The 16560-nt window shown below is 36.4% G+C and overlaps 1 protein-coding gene across 5 annotated transcripts in view; it reads left to right on the top strand.

The window, feature by feature from the left end:
* The window catches only part of Micu3 (mitochondrial calcium uptake family, member 3), an 89601-nt gene that overhangs the window by 36763 nt on the left and 36278 nt on the right, over positions 1-16560 (top strand). For 4 of the 5 annotated variants that reach the window (XM_039094721.2, XM_008771293.4, XM_006253200.5 and 1 more), the window contains exons 3-5: positions 1942-1973; positions 11014-11092; positions 13574-13621. In XM_039094721.2, coding sequence (XP_038950649.1) covers positions 1942-1973; positions 11014-11092; positions 13574-13621 — 159 coding nt within the window. The remainder of the gene's footprint in view (positions 1-1941; positions 1974-11013; positions 11093-13573; positions 13622-16560) is intronic. The other variant, XM_063275597.1, reaches the window with a different exon arrangement.

Genomic DNA, 16560 nt, shown 5'->3' with positions numbered 1-16560 from the left:
GAAAGAACACACATTCTAGAGAGGAATAGTGCATGTACCGTGCCACTGTGAAAAAATATAGGGCAGAAATGGCTGAAAATTAAATAGATCTCTTTTAAATAGTAATTATCAGGCTAAGATAAGAATTATAGTCTTTGATTTAATTGGCTTGGTGGGTTCTCTATTATTTATTTTTAAGTATTGTAATTTTATTAATATGAAAATAATACTAACTTCATGAAGAACTTCTTGTGAGTAAAATTGTGTATAGCAGCACAGAGCCAGCTTTGGGGTGTCATCACTTTCACCATTTGCATTCATAATCAGGGTTTTTATAATAGTCAATAGGAAAATTCATTTAAGGATTTTCTCAATAATTTTAATTCAAATAAATGTTAATTGTAAAATATACCAGATTGTTGGTTTTAATTTTTAGAAACTAAAAACTACCTTATTTTTCTCTTTAAAATAAAATCTGAAAAGTAAATTTTCTTCTAGGATTAAAATATGTAGTTATTTTCCAATACATCAAAAATCATTTTAATTTAGATTTTAGAAATGCACTATTAAAATATTTCATATACAAAATTATTACAGATATGATAAACATGCGTCTACAACCTGAGAAATAAAATATCTCTAATAGATTTAATGCCTTTCCACCTGTTACTTTAAACACTCAGTGATTTCATATGAAATAAGAAATTTAGAAAATTAGCACACCCTTTGAAGACTTACCTTAACGGCTCTTAAGTTTTTATTTCTTTAACAGCTAATAATATTGAACATGGTACATTTCCTGCAGAATGAATATGTCTTTTGTGAATAATCTACTGTGGAAATCTTAAAACCACAGACTCAAGAGTAACTCTAACTTCCTTGCTGAATAAATAGTTTCTGAGCATTGCTTAAGAATATGTCCATGGATTTGTACTTCTTAGGGGTTTTTTAATACTTGTTCAGAACTGTCACTTCATTGTTCATTCAAAAGAGGCAGAGCAAAATTATGTGTATAGTATCATAATTAAGGTTACATGCAAAATTCCTGTAATTTTACTGCTTGATTACTTGAGTAAAGAAAGATTTTATTATGTAACAGAAAAGAAAAATTGTTTTCCAAATTTTACAAAATTATTTCCTAACCTTTGACCTCAAGATGAGTTAATATATTACCTTAAAAAGAGTTGCATCGCAGTGTGTTCCTTGTAATTTTAAATTCAATATATTATTAATTATACAGAATTGCTTTGTAGAAACAATTATTGATAGTTCATCAAGTTTTCCTAATGCAACAATACGCGTAGAACTTAACTGCTACCAACTTGGAAACACTTCTTATCATTTGCAGTGGTAGGACATGAACAAGAGAAACAGCCTAGTTGGCCGTGCAGCTGTCCCAGCACTCTCCTGATTAAACTGAGATGCCAACATAATAAAGAAAATGGCATTTTATTCATCTGCCACACTTTTGCTCCCAAGACCAAGTGTAGAAGGAAGAATCCAAACTGGATAAGAACTTCCTTTAATTTGTCCAGTGCTCTTACTATGTCTACATCTCTTTGCCTCTGTCATTTTTATCCTGGACAGATCTCACCTATGAATTATTTTCTGAAAAACCAATGCATTTGATTCCAGGTGAATGTTTTATAAGTATCATTATTTGTCCTTAAGTCCCATAAATAATTGTAGCTTAGCTTACCTTATGAGTTCAGAAGGGCCCAACCATAATCTGGTTATGGGGAAAAAAATTCCCATGAGACTGACTTCATTGATTATAAAGTTACTGTATTAGAAGCAAGTAGATAACATGAAAAGAGTATATTTTAGATTCAAATATTGAGGGTCAAAAAACCCTTTGCCTTTGAACATAAAAGCTTAATTTTGAGTTATGGTTATATATGGTTACTAAATATAGATATACATTACATACAATATTATCTAATTATTTTATATTTATTTTAGTTGCTAAAACGTGGAAGTCACTTTCTAAACAGGTAAGTTAAAGCTCTTGGTATATAACATATGCATGTACACCACACATGATACACACATGTGTAAGCACACATGCACGTTATCTGATTCTATATAATTATCTGTTTTTATATGTGTGTGGTTTTTATAAATAAAAGTCATATAATGGTGGTGTTTTGAATCTTCATAATGTAGAAAATGAAGAAGATGGACAGTTCCTTGGGCTAGTAACGATAAAGATTAGTGGTAACCGTCATGTGGGAGTGTAAATCAGTATCCCGTAGTTCAAAACAGTTAGCATTATCCACCACAGTGAAGATATATAGACTCTATACCCCACAGTCCCATGCCTGAGCTTAACTTCTACATCAGTACATTCACAGTACCTCGTAAAGTCAAACTTGATATATTTTATAACTGGTTAATTTCCTATAGAATTCAGTTACATAAAAAAGAGGATCAGAAGTTCATAGGCTAAGTTCTTGGTTACAATAAAGCACATGGATAGTAGACTTAAGGGGAAATAAGACCAAAATATTTAAGGGTTCAACCACAGTTGGCAAAACTAAGGGATAAATTTGCATAATATTCAGGCAATAATCACTTCTTGGAGAGATGGAAAGGACTGTCAGGGCGAACCACAAAGTGGCTTCTAACATACTGTCTGGTCCTAACTTTGCTATCTTTAATTTCTTTTCTTAGAAGCCTCTAATGGCAAATGCATGCTTACTTGTGAAACCTCAGAAACACAACTGTAAAGACAAGGTACATGGTGTCAACTGCTAGAGGGCTGTATATCTCATTAGCTGGGAATTCTAGATTGTCTTGATAAAGGCCACAGCCTAGGGGCTGAAACAGTATTATTGTCATTCAATTGAACAAACAAAAAATGTAAGGTCAGGGCATTCACAGGTTGGTTTCTTCTGGCTTTTCTCCTTTTCTGTGGCCACCTTCTCACTCTGTTTCCACTTGGCCTTTCCTCAAGAAAGATCTCATATGATGAAATTAGTGATGTCTCTGAAAGACCTGTCTCCAGAGAAGCCAGATTCTTCTACTGCATTATGGCCATAAAATAGACTGTGTCAAGAATGAGGGGATGATGGCAGAGGGTGGAGAGTGGACTGAAATAGTGACAAGTATACACTTTAAAAAGTTGATATCTAATAAGAGTTTTGCAAGCTATATATAAAATAAATGAATCAAAGTTACTAACGTTGATAACAAGTGTACATTAATGCTGGCAAAATTAGAAAACTGTATCAAGGTGTTGCACAATAGCAACAAGCTCTATCAGGTACTCACAAGTATAGCATCTCAGTTACTTTTTGTTTCTGTGACAAAACCCAGTGACCAAGGCAACTTAGGAGAGAAATTATTTCATTTGGGCTTATGGTTGTGGATAGCAACCATTAGCACATAGATCGTCGTAGAGCAAAGGAATGCAGCAGAAAGGGCCGAGAGCCCTCTCATCTTGATCCCAAAGTAGGAAGCAAAGAGCTAACTCAAAGTCCATGACCTGTGATATACTTCCTCCAGCAAGGCTACGCCTTGTTTTTTTAAGATTTATTTATTTATTTAATGTATATGAGTACACTGTTGCTATCTTTCAGACACACCCTAAAAAGGCATCAGATCCCATTAGAGATGGTTGTGAGCCACCATGTGATTGCTGGGAATTGAACTCAGGACCTCTGGAAGAGCAGCTAGTTCTCTTAACCACTGAGACTTCTCTCCCAGCCCCCAAGGACATACCTTCTTATGCTCCCGAAAGAGCCATGAACCAGAAACCAAATATTGAAACATGATGCTCTGAGGGCCATTCTCATTAGACCACTATGTTCCATTCCCTGGCCCCCATGACCTCTGGTGGCCATATCATAAAGCAAAATCAATTTAGTCCAACCTTAGAAGTCTTCGTGCTCCTTCACTCTCAACACCATTTTAAAGACCAAAGTCTAATATCTCTTCTGAGACTCAAGGCAGTCTCTTCATTATTAACCACCTGTAAAATCAAAAGCAAATCACATCATTCCGACATACAGAATATACATTATCATTCCATAAGGGAGGCATTGTAGCATAGTGAAGGAATTGGCAAAACTGAAGCCCAGAGGGGCAACCTGCAGATCCTGTAGCTTTGTGTTTGGTATCAGAGGGCTGAAATGGCTCTGCCTTTCCAGCTTTGCAGCCTGCACCAAACTTTTCCTTTGGCTGGTTCCATTCCATGTTGTCAGCTCTCCTTGGAAGATAGCCCATGGCTCCAGCACATTTAACATCTTTGGTTTCTAAGCTTCACATAATGACCTCTCAGGGCCTTGATGCTGGGACGACACTGTCACAAAGTGCCTGGCCTCAGCCGTTCTCCTCCTTAATGCAAGATGGCATAGCCCTGTACTGTTGTATCCCTCATGACTTGAAAGCCAGAAGCACATGGCTGGGGCTGCCAGGCTTAGTTGCCCACTGGGATGGAGCCCTCGAGTCACATTGCAGCAGCATTTCCCTGCTGCTGCATTTAAAGAGGGGAATGTTTTTTAGGTGTTCTCCCTTTGCAAGTTGAGACCTTCCTTCCCTTTAAGTCACCACTCTCCTTATTTTTTTTAGGTCAGGCCTCTCCTCAGTTATCTCTTTCAGCACAAGCCTTGACTTGAACATTAAATTTCCTGATATTATTCTTCTCTTCCAACTCTACATTTCTTATTTCTTTTGCCCCACTTGTGGTTTTTCATTGTAGACCTACATAATAGTAATTACAAATAACCATGTGACAGAATCAATATTAAGTTGTCATGAAGTCTCATCTGCAAAATAATAATAATAATGACAACAATAATAATAATAATAATAATAATAATAATAATAATAATAATAAAGATCAGTCCATTGCTTTTTAATTTAGCCTCAGGAGAATTCTTAGGACAAGAACAGAAAGCAGCAATTCTGTTTCAAAATATCACAAAAATGACCCCTAGTTCACTTACTTGCCTTAGAAGTTTCTTTAGCTGGACCTCCATGGTCCATGGGGCTCTCAGGACTGTCCTCTAGGTTTCTACTAGGATGGTCCATTGAGACCTGCTTATTCAACCACTTTTCTAGTCCCAAACCCCAAAACCATGGGTAGGACAGTAACAGCCCACTCTGGTACCAACTTCTGTCTTAGTTACTTTTCTGTTACAGTAACAAAGTACCATGAACAAGACAACTTATGAAAGAAAGTGTTTAATTGAGCTTATGGTTCCAGAGGCCTGGCATCAGGAACAACAGAGAGCATATCTTGATCTAAAAGGAGGCAGAAAACTCAGAGTAACACACAGCTTAGGAAACCTTGAAACTGGTTCCCAGCGACATACTTCCTCCAGCATGACCACACCTCCTGTCTTCCCCAATAACCACCAACTGGATCTCAAATACTCAAACATGAGTCTATGGGGACCACCACATATACTTCATAGAGTATGTACAACATTTTGTAATTGTCTTTCAAGCAAAGGAGTGGATATATAGTATCATGTTCATGGGTACTAAACTCTTCGTGATACTTATCTCCAAATTTATCTACACATTAGTGTTAATATTAGTCTTTTATAATCTGAACAAAACAGATTTTATTTTTTACTTTTTACAACATTTGGGTAAGAACACTAAAATATTTAGAATGGTTTTGAAAAGGAAATAAAGAGGTTATAGACATGAGAGCAAGAAAGTCATATTATTAGAAGAGTGATAAAGATTAATAGTAAATTGATAGTTAAAATAACATTAGATTATTACAAGGATTGTTTAACTAGTTAGAGATAAAAGAACAACAGGTAATAGAATAGTCCAGAAACAGATCTAGACATTTTAGGGAAGATCTGTAAATCAGTAGAGAACAGACTGATGCCCCAATTATGTGTAAGAATAGTATGTTTTCTGTATGGAGGCAAATTAAACTAATCCTCAGATCCTACCATCATATATAAAAGCTAATTACAGATGGATTTGTGTTCATTTTTGTTCTTCCAAGCATCATGGTTAATAACTTTACTCTTCATAGAAAAGTATTTCATAGGCTTAGAAGAATAAACACATCCTAATATAGCCCTATAATTATGTACTGTAGAAAACCATTTCAAATTTGTAAAAATACAGTATTCATGACAGCATAGATACCAGTATTGTTCATTGTTTACTAGTGATTGATTAACATATATGACGATTATGTTTAAATAACCTATTATATATGAAATGCTGTTAGAGGTATATAAGTACATTTATAATCTACTGAACTGTTGGTTGTAATTATAAACACTGGTAAACACTAAAGTATCAGTGGTTGTTATTACCAAAAGAGGTGATCCTTCTCACTCAGAAATAGCAGAGAGAAATAAGTTCTTGGGAACTGGGAAATAGAACTGGAGATGTACCATTTTTGTCTTTGCCTTTAGTTGTATTTTTTACCCTGATTAATTTCTCAGGAGTATACCTCAAACCACAGAAACATAAGTTGGGTCCAGAACTGAAGATGTCGTTCATTTTGGACCATTGTAAAGTATAACAGGTGTTTCCTTGTGCAGGAGAAAAGAGTACACTGGAAGCAGTTGAGCTTCTCAGTCCTTGCAACCAAAATGCCATTGGTGCAGGTGACACCCAGAAATGCTTGTCTTAAAAATTCAGAGAATTGGGTTGGGGATTTAGCTCAGTGGTAGAGCGCTTGCCTAAGAAGCGCAAGGCCCTGGGTTCGGTCCCCAGCTCTGAAAAAAAAATTCAAAGAATTGCTAAATAGTACCTTCTCTGTTGGCTTCAAAATGTAATAAAAAGATCATTCTATATACCCAAGTCTCAAGTCCTTAGAATTTCAAAGAAAAGAGTAAACTCTGCCCATAGGTACAGCTTAGCAGAAAGATGAGGTCTGAGGATCATGCTTTCCATGTGTGGAATAGGGTAGACCCAAACGTACAAGTAAGGAGAGTCTCCTACTCAAAAGGGAGGTTCACTCCCTTAGGAAAGGAATTGGTACTTGTACCCCACCAAAGAAAGTCATCGTTTTGAAAAATATATGTGATTATTGTTGACAGAGTAAATGTCAAAAGCTTTGTCCAACTCTAAAAGAAGTCCATGATGCCCCAATTTAAAAAAATAAATGTTTAAAGGGTGTCATAATAAAGTAAACTTGTTACCTGGAGAGCAAAGAATCCCAAGTTCTCAGTGTAAGTTGGATTTTGGTTTTTTTGTTTTTGTTTTTAATATTGTGTTTTTATTTATGATTAAAATTTGAAATGGTAAAAAGCAAAAATTGAAACCACAGGACAGGATCTTTTTAGACAAGGCACATGAAGCAAAGCTCAAAGGAAATTACTAGCAATTTTTACTAAATTACTTAAACTTTCACTAACCACCACTAAAAGATACTTGACACATGGGAAAATGTTTTGGGAAAATTTATTATCCAAAAACAACTTTAAAGACGATTGTATAGTCATCTAGAATTGGTTTAAGTTTGTATGAAAAAGATAATCGTCTCAATAGAAAACAAATGGACAGGCATAGCTAGAGTGGTTAGTAGAGGTTTATCTCACTAATAATCAAAGACATGCAAATTAAGGCAGTGATTTCACACCTATCAGATGGCTAGCTTCCAGAAATGTGAGTGTCAGTAATGAGCAAGGGCATGAAGGAACCAATTGAAAATATAGATGTCTTCCCATTGGGAAAGGATTTGGTGGGGCTGGGGATTTAGCTCAGTGGTAGAGCGCTTACCTAGGAAGCGCAAGGCCCTGGGTTCTGTCCCCAGCTCCGGAAAAAAAAAAAAAAAAAAAAAAAAAAGAAAGGATTTGGTAATGGCTGATGAAATTTACAATGTATGTTTGAGATCCTATTTATATCTGCTATGTTTAAATGTTCATACCTGTTATGTTGTTCATGTAGATCAATGAATGGAAGACAAAAATTAGAACCAGTATAGTCATTGGGGAAATGGATCAAATAATTGTAAAACTGCATACCATAGATAACATAGTAGTACAAATAAAATGAACTAAGTGTGTTAGTGTGTATGTATCCAGATTCAGACTCAATAGATATGGCTGAGCAAACAGCAGGTGGTAGCATGCTGCTGATTTCTAGGACCTAGGAAATTAATTGTCCTGATTGTGAGACGCCAACTGTTTTACTCAGTCTCATTCTCTCAGAGGTCTCAGAGTTTTCTGAAGGCTGTGCGATGAGTGATGCCCTCTCTCTTGGCAAGAGAACCAGTGTACGGCTCTGTATGCTTATGTTTTAATTTTTCATTTTTACATTAATAAATAACATTGATGAATCCAGTACAAACATCTTTTGCGTCCTTAGTATTTTAAATATGTAAACAGCTGACTTTCAAAGGTGCTGTTATAAACAGCCACTTTATAGGCATTAATATCAAAATTAAGGCTAATTGGCATAAAGATATGTCCATAGTATATAAAAGAGTAAAGTATAAAACTGTATAAAATGTCTATGAGAGATTTCAACTAAAAATATTAAATAAAATGAAAGTTTAGTTTGTCTTTGAATGTTATTTTTCTTTTCTTAACCTACAATTTCTGGAGAGGGTGGGGGCAATATACTATGATTTAAAACCTACACTTAAGAAAGTTATGTAAATACTTTAAAAACACCTGTAACTATAGGAAAATAAAATTAATTCAGCAAATGTGTGTTTGTTCTCTACTTGAAATGCTGCAGTGTAAATCTGACATTGGGCACCCCAGAGTTAGTATCTGACTCCACTCGTTTGAAGACTGCTCTCTTTTCTGATGTGTATCACCAGGTCAGAGTTTCCCGGCCTCCACACTTCTGACCTTACTGGTTACAGTTCCAGGATTTTCCTAAAACTCCCATTCGATTTAATAATTTACTGAAATGACATATGCCACTTAGAAAATGCTATAGTTGTGACTCTAGATAAAGAACATAAAGTAAGCCAGCCCCAATGAAGAGCTAAAGCATTAGATCTGGAGCGCTCTGACAGAGAGTGTCTGTACCCTCTCCATATGGAACAGGGCTGTCACTCTCACAGCATCCTCACTGGGCCCCAGTGAGCATCCTGTCTAGACCTGGGTCTTATTTCTGAATTTTAAGTGATCACATGATGGATCATGTCTTCACTTCCCAGTCTCAGCCTCTCCTTGTTCCCAACCTTTCTTCTGGTGACCGAGCACCATGTTGAGCTATTTCCTTAGTGAACACACTAAAGCAGGACTCAGGGATTGGGTCTTCATCCCAGGAGCAGGAGACAAAGGTCAAATGCATGTTATATAGCACAGCACTATGCAGAAAAGACAGGTACTGAGAGAGGAAATGAATTTCCAGCATGAGTGGATATACAAAGCTTTTAGTAAATCTTAAAATATTTTTTAATTAAAAAGTCTTCTTGGAGTCAATGAATATCATTTTCTGTACTTCACTACTATGTGCCTATCAGGCAAATTACCTATCCAGTTTAGGTCTAAGTTAAAATATGTGTGAAGATTGGTTAGTAGAATTAAATGAACTGTTATGAGTTCATTATTAATCACATGGGAGACCCTCAATAAAGGTAATTGATTTTTAAAATCAGAACAGAAATGAGGGACATAGTTGTAATGGGAAAATAAATTTAATTATGCAAAATGTATTGAAGATTTCCTTAATTCTTTACTGCAACAATACTTTTTAGTTTCATCCAAATGGGAAATATCCAGGTTTTTCATTATCATTCACACCTGCAGTCTTACCTGTTTGCCTTGGCCCCTCCCAGATGCTCATCGTGGGCAGCACCTGTTACTTGCAGTGCATATAAAGCTTCAGGAAGGACCTGAACGCTAGGGTCTACACATGGGCTTCAGGAGTCTGTAAAGCCCCTAAAAATGGCCTGCTTTTCATATCCCAGGGACAACAATTTCCTGATACCTCAGTTTTTTTTTTTAATTAACTTGAGTATTTCTTATATACATTTCGAGTGTTATTCCCTTTCCCGGTATCCGGGCAAACATCCCCCTCCCCCCTCCCCTTCCTTATGGGTGTTCCCCTCCCAATCCTCCCCCCATTGCCGCCCTCCCCCCACCAGTTTTACAGTTTAAAATTATTGTTTATAAACATCTCAGAGCATCTTCTAGATTCCACTTACGGAAACAGTCTATTTGAAGTATTCTCCAACTTGAATGTGCACAGAAATCACATGGAGGTCTGGAAAAACCTGAGTGTGGTTCAGAAAGTCAGAAGGAAATGCTACTCTGCAGACTAATAAGCTTCCAGATGACACTGGGATTATTGGAAACCACAGTGTAGCAAATAAAGATCAGATCTAAAAATATGGTACTGAGAAAAATAATTTCATTATTTTAACGAACCTTTTCAATGGTTTTCTTCATAGTCAAGCACACTAAAGTTGTTGCTTTGTTATTTTTATTTGTTGTAGAATATGCATAATATATTACAATATTTTTATATAAGCAATGAGTCAACTGTTTAAATTCTCCAGTGATTTCTCCAGTGATGTGCAATGATAATTTGCTTATAGAAAGATGAATATAAATCAATACTCGCAGTTTACCCAGTATTAAAATTCTTTAAGTCACCATAAAAATTCTCTATTCATTCCTAGCATATTCTTTTGCTCATTTGTTCCTTTTGCTCAAAATCAGATAAATCCAGGCAAGCAACAAAGAAGACTGTAGCGCCCCTGGTCAGCTGACTCATGAGGATGGATGTCTGCATACAGACAGCCTTTGTTCCTTACTCCTGAACCCAAGCTTGCCCTTTCACCCTAGCTTAGTCATCTTGGCTATATTCATCTAGTTAGGAAATTTATCTCAAGTTTTGAATAGCTCTAATTCAGTTTAATACAGCATCTTTACTATTTTTTTCACAAATTTATTTACATTTTATTTACATTATGGGCAAATATTATGGTAGAATGAAGCACAGATACTGAATACAATAATTAATGTTAAATTTCTGATCATTTAAATGGAGAATTTCCTGGAAAGGATGCTTACATTTTTTTAAGATTCCTGTTGTAAGAAAGTGATTTGACTGCTAATCAGTATTCCAATCCTTCTTTTATAGGAATTAAGTCAGATGCTTTCAGAAACTCCACCAGTTTGGAAGGGATCATCAAAGCTTTTTCGAAATCTTAAAGAAAGAGGTAAGCTAATCTTATGTGCCTATGCATTTTAGTATTGGTGTGGACTTAAAACTGCATGCGTTTATAAATATACATTTAATAACTGAATATAGCCCAGTGCAGAAAGGAGAATGCAGGAGGATCAGCTATATAAGGCTAGCCTTGACTATATAGTTGGTGCAAGGCTATCCTGTGCTATTTGATGACATGATTAAAAGAAAAAAAGCAAAAACATCTTGGTTTAAGTGCAGTTTTCTTTTATAATTTCCCATTTTTTTTTCACATGGAATCTGAATGAAAGACATGTGTCTTTTATTGTGGACATTCTTTTTAACTAGGATTAAATACTGGGCTCAGGTACATTAAAATACCCCTGGGAGAACTGGGCGTGGTGGTACATTTCACCAATCTCAGCTTCTCGAGAGCCTGAAGAAGGAGGACTTGAGTCTGAAGCCAAACTAGACTCCATCGCAAAGATTTATCTCACAAACAGACATATTCTTAGAACACTCATTCATATTTTAGAGTGAGATAATAAATAGCATTGGAAGTGTTTAAAACTCAAAAGGAAGAGGTAATATATTTATAAGAAAATACAGATTGGATCAAATATAATAGAGAACAACAACAAGAAGAGCAAATGCGTGGAAGAAGGAACTCCATTTTCCATAAGGAAGGGCTTGGCGTCATTAAACATGTCTTACAGGAGTTAGGAGCTGGCCTGTTAGATGTTAGAGAAGTACTCAACTACTTAATTTACATGTATATGAAGATTAAGTGGTGGTAGATTTTTAAAGCTAAATGTTTAAAGCTACTAAATATTAATTTAAAATGGATTTTATCTTCTTAGCTATTACTTAGTAAAAAATATTAAGCAACTTCTTATAAAAGCAGTATGAAACCCTAAGGAAAACATGGTAAATCAAGAAATAGTAATTTAACGATGTCATACTTTTAAGGAAGTTCTTTAAGATTTTAGTTGAGTTTTCAGAAGCTAATTGTCAGTTCTTCTCCCTTTCTTTCTACTCCTCAAGACAGGGGGCTCTCTAAACTGATGAAGGCTCCTGCCCGAGCCTCCTGACTCAGTACTGTAGTTGTTGTCCTCTTTATTCCTTACTTCTAAGACTGTCCCATTACTGTGTTAGTCGTATGTGACTTTGTCCTGAGTGTCCTGAGTGATCTCTGATTTTCTTCTGGTTTTAGATGCCTATAGTTAGGAAGAGCTCTGAATCTATAGTTCATCTTCAGCAGTATTTTCTCTTTCCTTGACCATTTTCGTTTAATTATATCACTTTTCCTCCCTTCCTATGTGTGTCCTACCGTGTTCAGTAGCCAGGTAGCCCTACAGACAAAAGCTGGCCATGACCCTCTGTATCCAAGTAGTCCTCCTGTTAAGTAATCCTGAATGAGGGAAACCTTGAATTAATTTTCAATTATATGGCATTATAAAAGTTATTTATATTAACTACAATACTTTGTTACCCACTAAGTGATTCAGACTAGTAAGAGAACGCTTCAGTAATTGTATCTCACAGCCACTGACCATTTCAGAATCTTTCTCCCATAATGTTCATGGCGTCACCCTGAACTGTCTGTCTATAGGTGACAATTTTCTAGTATAAACAAGAGAGAATGCTTTCAGAGCCTCATGGGATGCTCCCTTCATGTCTGGGACAGACTGCCTGACAGTGACTCCTAGTCTCTTTGTTCTAGAACAAAGCGTTAGTGGAGCCTTAAAGAGCAGATCTAAAGAGCACAATGTATTTAAGGGTTTTCCCATACTTTTAACCAAACGTTAAGAATGACTGCAATCTAGGAAAATATTGTACACTTATTCCTGAACGTAATTCTTTCAGTCTTTTCTTGGTCAACTAAGCAAAAAAGGGTGGTGAAGAGTTCAGTAACAGAGTGTATATTTATTTACTTCATATAAATTCTTGGTGAAACTTGTAATTATAGGGTACAGAGAATTCACGATGCAGAAAACATAAAGTGAGGGCCATTAGGGGAGAACAAATCTTAGAGTCAATTAAGGATAAAAGCTGTTATAAAAGTAGCAAATGATCATTTGACAGGAGAAAGAGGTAAGCATAAGGTTTTATTTTAAAATTTCTAAACAAATGTAAATTGTTATTCCAGTGTCACTAAAAAGTGACTAAGTTCTTCATTGCGTTTCTGAGCTCCTTATGTTAGTTTCATATAGTAACAAGTTTAAAAGTTAAGCTATAAATAAATGTTAACGTTTTGATTTTGTTGTCAATATATCTCTCATGAGTGGAAACTTTATAAGAATTTTTAAAGAGGCATGTGGAGCAATTTAAATAAAATGAATTTTGTGACTTTTGCAATGATTTTATAATATAGTAGTCTCATTTTAAACAATATTTAGCTTATGCTTAAAACTAAATTAGTCATAGTTTTTATTGTATACAGTATTTTACATTGATAAATGTGAAAGATAAGTTAATATTTGAAAGCATAATTGATACTGTTTTCTTCTAGGTGTGATTTCTTACACGGAATATCTTTTTCTTTTATGTATTTTAACAAGTAAGTATACTCATTAAATTTATTTCTAGATGTATTTTTATGATCTTGAAAATGAATTTCTTAGCATACTATTGTAAATTACCTTATGCATATGTTGGCTCTTTTGTAAATTCATGCCTCAATATCACAAGAAAATGTTAAGTATAACACTGTAACAGTCAGAAATCTATATGCTTGGCTTTAGTAAAATTTTCATAAATTATAAATATGTAACTCTTTGGGGTTTCAGCTAGAAGAGACCCTAAAGGTCAGGATTTATCTAAGTTATCCGGTTTGTATTACATACATTTAAGGCAGGCGTTCTGCAGTCCAGTGTGAAAGAGTAGAAGGTTTTGAGTCTCTCAGCTGCCTGTCATCCCTCACCGCAGCAGGAGTGGTTTGCTCTCTCTGACCCCTGCAGCAGTGTTTATGAACTGCATGCAGCCTTACTAAAGCTCTGGGTTCAGTTTCTCAGCATGCAGTAGATGAAATTGTGTGCTGTACTCACTGTGGTTCGGCCACCAGGCCTTTCCGTTTCTGGATCTCCTTCCTGTGGAGGGAACCGTGCTCTTTTGAGTGCAGTAGTCTCTGCTATTCAGCTATCAGTGCTTCTCAAGAGCTTCCTGGGAAATGTCTCCTTCAGACGTCCTTTCAAAATTCAAGAGTTCTTCTCACTTGGCTCCACTCTTCAGGAGCTCTCCTGCCTTCTCTTTTAATCCCTTCATCATGTTTTATTTTCTTCATAGAATTTAGATTATTTGAAATTGTGTTTTATAAGGTTAGTCTTTCCACACTGCTGTGAAAAGGTCTGTAGTGTCAAAATGCTGCCCTCCTTTGGCTCATCTGTGTCACAAACGATGTCTTCTTCAGTGTCCTTTCAGAAAACTACTGATGAGTGGAAAAAAAATAAGGAAGAATTTACTTTAGGAAATTTCAGATGATGAAATCTGAAAATGAGTACAAACAAGCACTAGTAAAACCCACATTAAAATTCTGTTTCTGTGCTTAGAAAGCTTACATTACTGTGCTAGTTATGAATGACATAGCGGCAGAAAGACGGTTGTGAACCTGTGAATACATATATGTCTCAAAAGTATCTTTTATTTTCTTTTACGTTGTTTATTCTTTCTTTTTTGTTCTTCCCATCTTTATTACATTGGGTATTTCTTATTTACATATCAATTGTTATTACCTTTCCTGGTTTCCAGGCCCACCTCGCACTAACCCCTTCTCTATGGGTGTTCCTCTCCCCATCCTGCACCCAATACCGCCCTCCCCCTCAAGAATCACATTCACTGGGGGTTCACTCTTAGCAGGACCCAGGGCTTCCCGTTCCTCTGGTGCTCTGACTAGGCTATTCATTGCTACCTATGAGGTTGGAGCCCAGGGTCAGTCCATGTATAGTCTTTGAGTAGTGGATTAGTTCCTAGAAGCTGGTTGGTTGACATTATTGTACATATGGGGTCTCAAACCCCTTCAGCTCTTTCAGTCCTTTTTCTGATTCCTTCAACGGAGATCCTGTTCTCAGTTCAGTGGTTTGCTGCTGACATACGCCTATGTATTTGCCGTATTCTGGCTGTGTCTCTCAGGAGAGATCTACACCCAGTTCCTGTCAGCCTGCACTTCTTTGATTCATCCATCTTATCTAGTCTGGTGGCTGTATATGTATGGGCCACATGTGGGGCAGGCTCTGAATGGTCTTTACTTCAGTCCCTGTTCTAAACTTTGCCTCCCTATCCCCTCCTAAGGGTATTCTTGTTCCCCTTTTAAAGAAGGAAAGAAGCATTCCCATTTTGGTCATCCCTGAGTTTCAAGTGTTCTGTGCATCTAGGGTAATTCGAGCATTTGGGCTAATAGCCACTTATCAATGAGTGCATACCACATGTGTTTTTTTGTGATTGGGTTACCCCACTCAGGATGATATTTTCTAGTTCCATCCATTTGCCTATGAATTTCATTGTTTTTGATAGCTGAATAGTACTTCATTGTGTAGATGTACCACATTTTCTGTATCCATTCCTCTGTTGAAGGGCATCTGGGTTCTTTCCACCTTCTGGCTATTATAAATAAGGCTGCTATGAACATACTGGAGCATGTGTCTTTGTTATATGTTGGGGCATCTTTTGGGTATATGCCCAAGAGAGGTATAGCTGGGTCCTTAGGTAGTTCAATGTCCAATTTTCTGAGGAACCTCCAGACTGATTTCCAGAATAGTTGTACCAGTCTGCAATCCCACCAACAATGGAGGAGTGTTCCTCTTTCTCCACATCCTCACCAGCATCTGCTGTTGCCAGAGTTTTTGATCTTAGCCATTCTGACTGATGTGAGGTGGAATCTCAGGGTTGTTTTGATTTGCATTTCCCTTATGAGTAAAGATGTTGAACATTTCTTAGGTGCTTCTCAGCCATTCGAATTCCTCAGCTGTGAATTCTTTGTTTAGCTCTGAACCCCACTTTTTAATAGGGTTATTTGTATCCCTGCAGTCTAACTTCGTGAGTTCTTTGTATATTTTGGATATAAGCCCTCTATCAGTTATAGGATTGGCAAAGATCTTTTCCCAATCTGTTGGTTGCCGTTTTGTCCTAACAACAGTGTCCTTTGCCTTACAGAACCTTTGTAGCTTTATGAGATCCCATTTGTCGATTCTTGATCTTAAAGCATAAGCCATTGGTGTTTTGTTCAGGAAATTTTCTCCAGTGCCCATGGTTTGAGATTCTTCCCCACTTTTTCTTCTATTAGTTTGAGTGTATCTGGTTTGATGTGGAGGTCCTTGATCCACTTGGACTTAAGCTTTATACAGGGTGATAAGAATGGATTGATCTGCATTTTTCTACATGCTGACCTCCAGTTGAACCAGCCCCATTTGCTGAAAATGCTCACTTTTTTCCATTGGATGGTTTTGGCTCCTTTGTCAAAAATCAAGTGGCCAAGGTTTGTGGGTTCATTTCTGGGTCTTCAAT

Source organism: Rattus norvegicus, chromosome 16 (assembly GCF_036323735.1).
Source record: "Rattus norvegicus strain BN/NHsdMcwi chromosome 16, GRCr8, whole genome shotgun sequence".
Taxonomy (NCBI): Eukaryota; Metazoa; Chordata; class Mammalia; order Rodentia; family Muridae; genus Rattus; species Rattus norvegicus.
Note: the sequence above shows the minus strand (reverse complement) of the source record. Positions and strands in the feature narration are given on the sequence as shown.